The sequence below is a fragment of the Trichomycterus rosablanca genome, chromosome 1 (assembly GCF_030014385.1).
Source record: "Trichomycterus rosablanca isolate fTriRos1 chromosome 1, fTriRos1.hap1, whole genome shotgun sequence".
Classification (NCBI taxonomy): domain Eukaryota; kingdom Metazoa; phylum Chordata; class Actinopteri; order Siluriformes; family Trichomycteridae; genus Trichomycterus; species Trichomycterus rosablanca.
This window is the reverse complement of record NC_085988.1, coordinates 32,437,986-32,449,768: the sequence shown is the minus strand read 5'-3', so window position 1 is coordinate 32,449,768 and position 11,783 is coordinate 32,437,986. Positions and strand designations below refer to the sequence as shown.

General features: G+C 37.5%; 1 protein-coding gene across 1 annotated transcript; it reads right to left on the bottom strand.

The window, feature by feature from the left end:
- Positions 1-6,284: 6,284 nt before the first annotated feature.
- On the bottom strand, positions 6,285-10,313 carry irx5b (iroquois homeobox 5b). The gene is made up of 3 exons (XM_062998576.1): positions 10,074-10,313; positions 7,783-8,191; positions 6,285-6,889 (listed from the first exon to the last, which is right to left on the bottom strand). Exons 1-3 carry the CDS (start codon positions 10,311-10,313, stop codon positions 6,285-6,287), a joined length of 1,254 nt encoding a protein of 417 aa, XP_062854646.1.
- Between the last annotated feature and the right edge of the window lie 1,470 nt (positions 10,314-11,783).

Here is an 11,783-nt window from a genome sequence, read left to right as displayed (position 1 = left end):
ACTGGATGGAGACATTAGGTGGATTTGAGAATGTGAGCACAGTGTAGAAGTTGTGAATTCTAGGTAATAACAGATGATCTTATATGAGTGTACCTGGAGCTTGTTTCTGAGTATGCTTATGTTTAACAACCTGAGTGACAGGAGATTTCAGATGTTTAAAAGTATTGAGTATTTGACTCGTCTGATTGTTGCTGGAGGAAAAGAAACAGGCCGCAGGGGTAGAGCAATTTAGGAGGATTAAAGGGCTGATAAGAAGCCAGAGAGGAGTGAGGTGAATGAGCACTGATCCTGACAGCTGTTGTAGCTCAGGCTTTACTCAGCGTGAGTTACACATAGACACGAGACTGATACGTGAATCCAACTAACTCTACAGAAAGTAATACTTTTCTATAGGAATAATTGTACTGTAGCATTGATGATTAATACAATGAGGAGCCACTTTTGTTATTTAATATACTTACACTTTACATTGACAGTAACACAACAATATATTTTGAAGAATCCTTGAAGAAGAATCTGTAACTTAAATTTTTATATAACTGATAAAACTACAAAGAAACAACAACCTTTAATGTCACATCCCTCGTTCTTATTCAAGTCCACAAGAAATGACTTTATTCCTCACCTTATTCCTTTTATGTAGAAAGTGTGTTCAAGGTGACAAAGGTGTAAACTGTGTCTGCTCTTATCCTGTCTGCTTGTGACTTTCCTTGTCACACATCCACTGATACAGGGAGAGAACTGTGGTGGAAAGAACAACATTAAATGATTTATGCATTAACTGCATTAGTTTAAAAAAAGAGTAAGACAGTAATTAGATTTTTTAAAATTACTGTAATCTCTTAGTGATCATTATATTAGAAGTAAGAAAACACCTATACAAAACAGGATGGCTATGCACAGAAATAAATTGGAAATTTTGATCCATGATTTGTAATAAATCACTAAAAATGCTCAAGTAAGAAAAATGTAATTACCTAGATTTGTGCCTTTCTATTTAAGATGAAGAAGCTCATTCACAAAAGCACTATTTGCCAGTCCTGGTTCCCAGTGCATTATTCAAGTACCAAACAAAACATATTTATCATTGTCTTTTAATCACATCAAAAAGAAATATAGTGCCACCCCAGGGTCTTGGCAGGAATATGCAGTCCTCGTTGATGTTATTGTTTCCAGTGCTGCTAAACAATCTTGAAAATTGACTTAGAATAAATGTATTTTAAATATGATAACTCAAGGCTGCCCTAGTGAATATAGAGGCACTCTTTGTCAAATGTGTTCAGAGGGCACAGTACAATAAAGATTAGGAGCCCTGTGTCATACAGAACTATTAAGCCTTCAAGCACTACTGTTCAAACGGTTCCAATTTCCCAATTATATTCTCTATTCTTGACCTTAACCAAGTGCCTGAGGAATGAGATCACATGAGCATGCAAAAGCAATGTCTTATTATCTCACAAAATATGCAATGTCGAAAAAAGTTTCTCATATATTCTACCAAACATTATAAACATATTTAGAGCAACAATAAGCTTAAAATTAGAGCTGATGCCTGTAAATGTGAATTTACAGACTTTACAAGAAAACAGCACAATGACAGCCAAGATTTATCACTATGATTATGACTCTATTATTCTCCAGAAATAGTTTAGGGTAATCAGTAATCTGCATGATGCCCTGATATTCCTTCATTGTTGTCAAGGTTGTTTTTTCCTCTTTGTGTAAAAATGACTTTTATAAAAAAAGATTTTTATAGCAAATGACCAAAAGAGGCCTTGTGCAAAAGAAAATCAGGGGTAGCAGATATAATAAGCCAATCATCCTTTTTTCTCTGCCATCATTCCTTTACCCAATATTCTTTCTTCAGTCATCATCCCTTCACCAGATATTCCTATCACGTGGAGCATGACAATAGCAGTCTTGTGTTCAGCTGAAGTGGCTTTGCAGTACGTGGCATATTTGTGAGCTGAAGAGGAAGAAGTGCTGCTCAGGGACACTGAAGCAACTCCTGCTTCTAATGATCCTTTCAATTAGAGAGAAGCCCTGAGGCACTCTCACAGCTGCCTGCTTAAAACACCTCCGTCTCGTAACGCCTGTCTGCGCCGCCGCACTGTGCCACGGCATTTAAGTCAATATTATTTTAGAGACCGCCTCCCATTTATTATTGAGTAAATTGAGCCATCAGTGTCTCTGGACATTTTTGGCCCTAAATGAAATCTTTTTGCTAATGCCTGGAGGACTTGCACATTTGATACAGTAAGGCTGATTAGGGAAAATACACAGGAGGGGTAAAAATATGTGACAAATAATGACAAAAATAAACCCACCCCTTTTGATTCAATTAATCTGATTTAAGATTATTTAATAATAGCAGTTGAAGAACAGACCAGTGACAAATTAAAGGTAAATTTTGAATAGACTCTACACATCTCTGGAACTGTAGGAGATCACAAGATATTTCTTCTGTTGATGTTGTCATAATGGGGGTAGGAAGCACTGTTTAGGACATCATTTTAAAATCTCCCACAAGTAGATAATTCAGTGACTACTTCTGACATGTGAATGAAGGCATAAAAGAGATAAGTCCCATAAAATATCATCATATTAAACAGGTGAGCAGTCAGATGAATTCAAATGTTCTTTAAATTGTATAGGTTTTGCTGTAATTTCTTGGGTGTCTGTATAAAATAAAATAATATATTTATTCTTCCATAGCTTTTAGGACATTAAGTCAGTGTGGGATTTTAATCACAGAGAACAATCCCTGTTAGTCTGACCTCAAACTGATGAGTCCACATGTTGACATAAACAACGACTTTGCAATTCACCTGTCCTGCTGATCAGCTGGCCGTTAGTGCCTTTTTACTAAGGAAAACTCTCCTTAGTCCCTATCGATCGTAGTCAAATCAATGCTTTTAAAAGCCTTACACACTCTTTAGTTACGAGCCAAGGCTTGCATGTAGTGCTCTGACCTGGCTATATTGATTAGCAGAAGGAGGTGGTGAAAGAAGAGAGGGGTAGACACTAAGCTTTTCTCACATTTACTCTGCCTTTTCCACTTGTGTCATTTTTCAGCAGTTGAAATAACCATTTCCATTAATGCCATATTTTTTCTGTTGTAAAACGTTGGGTAATGCTTCTTAATTGCTTTTGCTTTCTTGTTAAACAGACTGAACCTTACAGACTGAGGTGAGAGATAAATTATGGTTATGCTGCCTGTAATGCCTGTAATTCATTCAGTGGTGTATTTAAGACTGGGCTCTTTGTTCTTTAACCATTCCTTCAAGATAGTGCTTCATATGACTTCATCTTTTTAAAAAGGTGTTAAAATATTTAACCTCTCTCTTTAACAGAGGCACGTTTTAAGCTCTTTTACAATCTTACCTTATAATTAGTAAACCTAATTTGGCATGTGTGTTAAAGAAATATCAAAAGACTGTGTGCAAAATAAAGTAATATAAAATAGAAAAAGTAAAAAGATTTATCAGGACGACTCTTTGTTTACTCATTCATTTCATCCTGGCGAGCACTGTGGTTGTTTCAATGCCACTTTAAAACACTGGATGCACTGGAGAAATTTGAAGCAGCCATTCCACCTTTCACATGTATTGGGAAATGTGAGGACAATCTGAAAATTTAAAAGTAACTAGTGCAGACACTGGACACTGCTAAACACTGTCTCCATCGACATTTTCATAGTTTAACAGAGGTTGAACTAAGGTCCTGGACCCTGGTGCTGTACAGCACCCATACCAGCTGCCACCATCCCTCACTATATTTATTAGTATTCTAAAGTGGCTCCTTTTGCATACCTGACATCTGCTGTAAGGAGTCTGGGTAAATATGCACTAAATCTGAATGTAGCATGTTTCTAAAAGTAGTCTTGAGTTAAAAGACCTTTGGAAGAATAACATGTAATAACATGCAATATTGGAATGAAAGTAGATTCCCGAGTTTCCTCTGTGCTATTTTGTAAACCTAGAACTAAAAAAGAAATAGCTCTTCGCTATATGTGTTTACAAACTACAACTTTGACATTACCAAAGGGATTATGTCTCTTTCTGAGTCGTTACTGCTTCTTTTCAAAGCTTTGTGACCAGAAAAGTGGCATTACCTCTGTAAGCCATGAGACCTGAGACGATTCTCTGATGTTTGTTGCTGTTGGACCCTGCAATTCCAGTGGTAATAGGGAATCTGAGATAATCCGATCTTTCTTCTGTGGACTTTACCACATTTTGAATTTACACATTTAATCCCCTTTAAAGTGCTCTTTTGGGCATTTTTAGTCCCTCGCTTTTCCCGGCATTGATGGAATAGGGTAGAACACATTTCACAGCATGATGGTTTACGGGTCATGAATTTAATATTACATACACTTGATCATGTGTTATAATCTCTCAATTATACACTTGAACTTGGTATGTTAAAACTCTTGGTTCATCCATGAAATTATGGACAGTGGAGCAGTTTCTGAGTTACTGGGTATTTCTAAGCCTACGGATAGTGCACTAAAAAGGCAAATCAGAAATATATAAATAGGCTTTGAAGAATATGATGATAGCCTAATCTTTACAATGCTGTGTACAATTTCTGGACATTTGCACAGTAGAGGTAAGATTTTTATGAGGACTAAAGGGCACATCCAGGGTTGGTTTCAGCAAATGAGATGGCTCTTGCTTATAATAACGTTTCTGCATTAATCACAGTTTGCTGGTGGGAAATAAAGAATCTAATGAAACACAGCTGTTTTCTTGAATATATACAATACTTTTTAAAATTATTATTACAGCATAATAATTTGAGTGAAATGTAGAATTTGTAAAGATGATATTTGATTGGCTGTGTTCATATGTTCATATGTTAATTTGAGCGACAATGTATGTTATTCTTATTCTAGTCTTTTATCAGTGGACACTGACATTGGGATGTTTAAAAAACTTAATAACAGTGCTCCACCTGATACACACTACAACACACAAAGTACAACACACACTGCTGTATCATTACCCTGTTTATGTCATTGCTTTGCATATCTAGTCAGTGGAGGTCTTATGTAGGGTCCCTTTTCAATGATCTCTACCATATACAACACAGCTGTGCTGTAAACAGTACAAGGTTGTACTGCTTATCTAAAATTAACTGAAGCATCTCTATTTAAAAGCCTCCACATAACAGAGTAAAACATAACATAGAACTGAAAGACTCAAACAGGACTCCAACTGATCACAAACAGACTTGGTGATTAAAAGGTGCACCGGAACTGATGTGTAAATATTATATGGTTTTTAAAACTGTGACCCTAAACCGAACAATACAACAGGAACAATCATTTGTTAAATATATCAAAGGCAATAGTTTAACAACTGGCACGTCTATAGGGGCGATTTGTACTGGGACCTGATGCATGAGTGGACTCCGCACGAACTGGTTATGGTGAAAGAACAGAATATTGGTACATGATAATATATACGCATCAATAAATAGGCTAATAAATAGACTTATTATTTAACACTTTTCCCAGCTCCTGTCACACTTCATCCAACAACTTCTATGTTGTTAATGTACACTGCTATCTTTTCATTGACTAGAAGTCATATTTGTGTGGGGTGATTATTGTTTCTGCACTGTGGAAAATAAGATTTTAGTTATGACTCTGTATACATTGTTTACAGAACATAAGGTGACATATAGTGTAGTATTGTGAATAGAACAAATGATTTGGACTATTTTGCTTATGCATAGTTGATGATTTGTTAGCACTCTGACAAGCTGGGTAAAACCAATCAATAATCAATAATTTATTGACACCACACACAAATCTCAAGTGGTCAAGTTTAAATAAAACATTAATTAAACTATGGAATACATAGTGATTTTTCATTTTTGCTAGTCCTGATTAAAAAAGACAAAATGTGTGTTTTACACTAGTGTCCATAAATGGCAGGCTTGCCGTCACGTTCACTGTGTGATCATGAAACAGTCAATAAAAACAAAACATAAACAGTCTATAGAAATCTGAAATTGTAAATGAATAACTTTGGCCTTTTGCATCACCCTGCTTTCACATGACATGGATTAGTAAAGAAGCAACATTTTAATTTTAAAGTACTTCAGACGTAACATTTTATAGAATTCCTTTCCAATACAAAACGTGTCATTTACATGAGACGTGCGGTCTCAACTTTTCCTTCATCTCCCATCAACTCATCATTAGTTTTCTTTAAGAAAATCCGGTGTTTTTGATCGCATCTCTGCTGAACAAGCAGGAACACAGGAGGAGCATTTTAGCGTTTGCAGTCTTCCTCCTCATGTGTGATATCTTTGCAGATCTGAGCTGCAGGGTTGTTTGCTCTGAGTGCTCTGTGCAAACCAGGCTCGATTAATCCGTTCCCACAGAGCGGGTTGGAGGTGCGAGCCGCCGCCGGGCTGAAGGCGCTGTAGTTCGTGAATGCGGGATAAAAAGCGGACGCGTAGTAAAGATGTCTGGGGAGTAAAGGAGGTCCTCGTGTGGGAGATCGGGAGGGGGAGAACGCACTGTTACTGATGATGAGCGGACTCTGAGCGCCTCCGCAAGTCTGCGTCCGATCTCTCTCGGTTTTATCCGATGTAGCGATCTCGGCCAGAGACCACAGTTTAGGTTTGGGGGTCGGGTTCGTAGAATGAATGACAGATATGGGGTGGCCGCTCTCGCCCGGTGCATTCAGTCTGCTCGGTGGCTCTCCCAAATCTGAGAGGGTCTCTGATCCCACTCTGTCCGACACGACTTTAGGAGATGACGTCGTGGGTGCTGATGAGTCTCGGTTCCTCGGACTGGAGGTGTTAATTATACGATCCGCTTCGTCGTCGGTGTGCTTCTCTGCAGGCAGAAGTGCTGGATTCACCTGAAGGCCTCCTATAAATATATACAAACTGAGTGTTAAAATGTGCCTCAACAAGAACAATACATACAATCAATTCTTTAAACAAAATAACTGCCCCTGATATGTTAAACCTCTTTAAACCAATTTTTTTGAAATCTAAATAGACCCTAAATGGAAACAGAACCTTTCATTTTTTCACAATATGCTTTCTCAATTATTCCGTATTAAATATTTTCTGAAATATATTTTATGTGTTTTAGGATTCACTTAAAGGGACTAGATTTCACTGTTTCTTAAATATTAATTTAAATAATAATAATAATTAATTTAAATAAATAATTATTAAAATATTTCTTTTTTAGGATATTGTTAGGGGTATATTTATTTTCTAAATAACAATAATAATAATATTATTATTATTAATAATAATAATAATAATAATAATACATTGATAATTGAGCTAGTAAAAATAGTACTTTTAAATTCTGAGTATTGCCACTTTATTCTGTACCTCATTTTGTGTTATCTCTAAAATGTTGCATATTGACACGCTTTGTATAATATTAATAATAATAATAATAATAATAATAATAATAATAATAATAATAATAATAATAATAATGCATCACCACTATGCATTTTTAATTGTAATTTTTAAGTTTCTCACAACAGAGCTTAAGCCAACAAAACCACCAATAAGTACTTTATTTATGTGGTCTTTGTGCATCAAGCTTGACCATCTAACGCTATAGCCTACTTGATGCTGCCCTTCACATTTTGGTACAATTTATTTATTTTTAACCAGTGAGTAAACCTTCTTTTTACTGCATATTGGAATTTGTTGTAAGATACTAAATTTCTATTACTACTGCCACTAATAATAAAAATGCATTTTATCACATAAAGAAAAAAAAAACGTTACCCAATTCTTTGGTTGACTCTGCCATCTCGGCTGTTTTAATCGGGTTCTCTTCATCATCATTTTTCTCTAGGTCGATATTATCTTCCTCGTCTTCATCCTCACTTCTGTTTCGCGGAGTCCAGGTCATCTTGTTCTCCTTTTTCAGCCTCCTGCGCGCGTTGGCAAACCAGGTGGACACTTGGGTGAGGGTCATTTTGGTGATGATAGCCAGCATGATCTTCTCGCCCTTGGTGGGGTACGGGTTCTTTCTGTGTTCGCTCAGCCAAGCTTTGAGAGTGGCAGTGGCATCCCGGGTAGCGTTTTTGCGATAAGCTGGGTCTCCGAGGGAGAAGCCTGGCAGCGGAGCGGCGTACGGATGAGGATAACCCAGAGATGCAGCCAGACCTGCAGACGCTTCATACGGAGAACCCTGCAGCAGTCACATCACAGATACATTACACTAATGTAATACGGTTTTTTTATATACAGAAAAATGTATTTTATATATATATATTTTTTTACCAAAAGGATGTGTACATAAACATCAAAACAAACATGCAAATATTAGATTTTCTCTCGTAAAAGACTTGGATTAAAAATATTTAGAAATATTTGAAGCTGAGTTTATAGTCTGAAATGCCATTTAAACAATTATCCTAACTGGTTGCCTTTATTAATGCTGTTTCCCCCAATTTTATAGCGTTATAGCTTGTGGTGACACTTTATTTAATTATATCCTATTAATAGTGCTTCAGAATGACAACGATGCTGTGCGGTTTGTCGTACAGGCCTATAAAATTAGTTTCAGTGCGTATAAATGAGCGTACTAATTTCTCATGTCTTTATTTCTACAAACCGGTATATTTTAACTGAGAAACATTCTCCTTAGATGATGTAAATGATTTAGTGCTTTAGTTTCTCATTTTTATATACTGTACGGTATAATTAACTAGAGGAATTGTGTGCGTGTTTATTATGGTTTATTTTAACTGACTATTTAATCCTTGTCAATTTTGTAGTGGGACCGATGCCACCCAGAAACACTGGGTGCAAGGCAGAAATGCATGCTGGGTAGGGCGCCAATCCATGCACAACTAGGGGCAATTTAAAGTTTACCTTCTGTGTGTTGTTTGGAGATGGGAAGAAGCCATGTAAAAGCAGAAAACAAATACGAACACCTAGAATTAACACAAAGCTGGCAATACGACGTCCTATATCCACCAGCCACTCTGCAGCTTCACCACCTTCCCACCCTGTTCTCTTGGATATTTTTATTTTTATTGACTGCCAACGTATTAAAATATATAACGCAATATATGTGCATTCCGTGAGTGTTCTTTTTTTATTTTTTATTTATTTGTATTATTTTTATTGATATTATACAATGTTTGCAAGTCAGTATTAAAAGGCAGTAACTGGAAATTTTGTTGTAGGCTTTTTTCCTGCATTTAAGCTTTTTAACTATAAATAAATAAATAAATACATACAGAAATAAGTGACAACAATAGCTTAGTGGTTAAGGTTCTGGCAATTAATAATCAGAAGGTTGCTGGTTCAAGCCCCTGAACAGGGCGCTTAACCGTCAGTTGCATTCATTGTATCAGTTACAATTGTAAAGTCGTTTAAAATAAAAGCGTCTGCTAGATGCAGTTATTACAGTTGTTATTATTATTATTATTAAGTAAATCACTCAACTGCCTTAATGTTAAACATCTCTTGTGTTAACAAGAATACAGCACAGATAAATCTGTCTCCCCGACTGCTCATAAAAGCCACTTCAGTATTTACTCAACCCCTGTTTCTCAAACAAATCCTGGTAACCGCGGTTCAGACTACAAAAGAAGATATATGCTATTGTTGGCAGAGGTAATTGTTTATCATCCTATGTATAGGCGCAGCTGATAGAGTGGGTACCGCACACCAACCAAAGGTCTTGTGGATTTGTTCGATCCTGTGGGTACTCCGGTTTCCTCCCACCTCCTCAAAACATGCAAATGGTTTACTGGCAAATGGTTAATTGACCCTGGATCAGACTGAGTTACTGTATGAGTGTGGTTTGTCCTATGATGGACTGGCGCCCTTTCCAGAATCTATTCCTGCTTTGCGCGGGACACGGGGCCCACCGCGACCCTGACCAGGAAAAAAATGGTTACTTAAACACAAACTAATTAACACAAGAAAGATCAAGACAAAGGCGCTCGGAGCACTGGAAGTCCAGCAGTGTTTTAAAAGTTTAGAGTTCATGCAGTGCCAAAATGGGCATCAGTTATCATGTCATATTAATCATTAGGTGATGGCTGTGGCAGACTCACCACGAATGAGGAGAACTGGGGAGCTGTCGCAGGTTCAGATCCATACTGGAGCGAGGTGAATGCTGCAGTCTGGCTACTGAAAGCTGTAGATCCTGCGTAAGGAGCGAAAGCAGAGCCGGAGTTTCCTCTGCCCAGCTCATCAGTGCGCGGAACAGATAACGCACCCGAGCCAAATGAAGGACATGAGTACAGAGCCAGAGTATTGGACGCCTGGTACAAGTAGCCCTGAGGATATGCCATGCTGAATATCCCAGCTAAACCACCCACTTTACTTTGAGCAGTGTTTTCCAGAAGTGCCCCCGGACTCGGTCACATTGGCACGGAGTCTGGTGCGCTCTGTACTGTATAATATTAAAGCTCACATGTAGCCAGTCTGTTAAATGCAGTGTAGGTGATGGGAACGACTTGGTGCTGTGCCCATCCGTTTTCCTTCAGCATCTATCCATCTGATCCGTTTTGCGCTATCCGACTGTGCAACTCGTATTTCGTAAGAGCTACTTGGCGGAGGAAATATGTCGGAGGGCGCACAATGAATAGCGTTATTCCACTGATCCTGTGGTGGAGACTACAGGCTGTTCAGCAAGAGGAATTGGAGAAGAGGAAGGAAAAGCTCATGCTGAGTTTCCTCAGACTATCGCGCGATAATTGGCGGACTGCCTCTCCAACAGCCATCTCTCTCTCTCTCTCTCTCTCTCTCTCTCTCTCTCGCTCCCTCTCTCTCTCCTACGTACAAACACATTTACCTCGTCGTTTCCTTGTGAACACATACCTAGGACAATGATTTAGACACATTCCTTCTGAGAGTAAAGCGTTTTGTCTGGCATTGTAAACTTTAGCTGGGTCGCCCTCGTTCTTTGTTTAATTTAAGTTTAAAACTAAGTATTATTTTCTTTAAAACCATTCACAAGAAAAGGTTAGAGAAACCTGGACAAATTAAATTATTGGATTTGTATCAAGTGTCCTTAGACTTCCTTTTCACTGATAGTTTATGCCATTACTTTGATTCTTGGAAACTGAGAAAGAAAGTTCTCTTCTTGCATTTTACTAACACAGTGATGCCAGTGGACCAGTTTCTATGCCATGTCCTAGCAAATGGTTTGGCAAAATAAAAAAAAGCAATTTCTTTTTTCCCTTAATTCTCTGTTAATTATACATCTTCAGATCCTGAATATTGGTATTAGAGCTTATACTGGATTAAAATGCTGCTGGATCAGTATTTGTAGAGATCTTTACTTGGATTATGACTCAACGAAGCAGATAGAGAAAATTACATAAGAAGAAAATATGTAAATGTTAAACCAGATTAAATACACATTGTAAATCCATTTATATATACAGTGTATCACAAAAGTGAGTACACCCCTCACATTTCTGCAGATATTTAAGTATATCTTTTCATGGGACAACACTGACAAAATGACACTTTGACACAATGAAAAGTAGTCTGTGTGCAGCTTATATAACAGTGTAAATTTATTCTTCCCTCAAAATAACTCAATATACAGCCATTAATGTCTAAACCACCGGCAACAAAAGTGAGTACACCCCTAAGAGACTACACCCCTAAATGTCCAAATTGAGCACTGCTTGTCATTTTCCCTCCAAAATGTCATGTGATTTGTTAGTGTTACTACATCTCAGGTGTGCATAGGGAGCAGGTGTGTTCAATTTAGTAGTACAGCTCTCACACTCTCTCATACTGGTCATTGA

Excerpts from the sequence above, each read along its gene's own strand:
- irx5b (XM_062998576.1), bottom strand. The coding sequence starts at position 10,313 with ATGGCATATCCTCAGGGCTACTTGTACCAGGCGTCCAATACTCTGGCT. Across the intron at positions 8,192-10,073 it reads CCCAGTTCTCCTCATTCGTG|GGTTCTCCGTATGAAGCGTC; the intron begins GTGAGTCTGCCA and ends TGACTGCTGCAG. Across the intron at positions 6,890-7,782 it reads AGAGTCAACCAAAGAATTGG|GCCTTCAGGTGAATCCAGCA; the intron begins GTAACGTTTTTT and ends TATTTATAGGAG.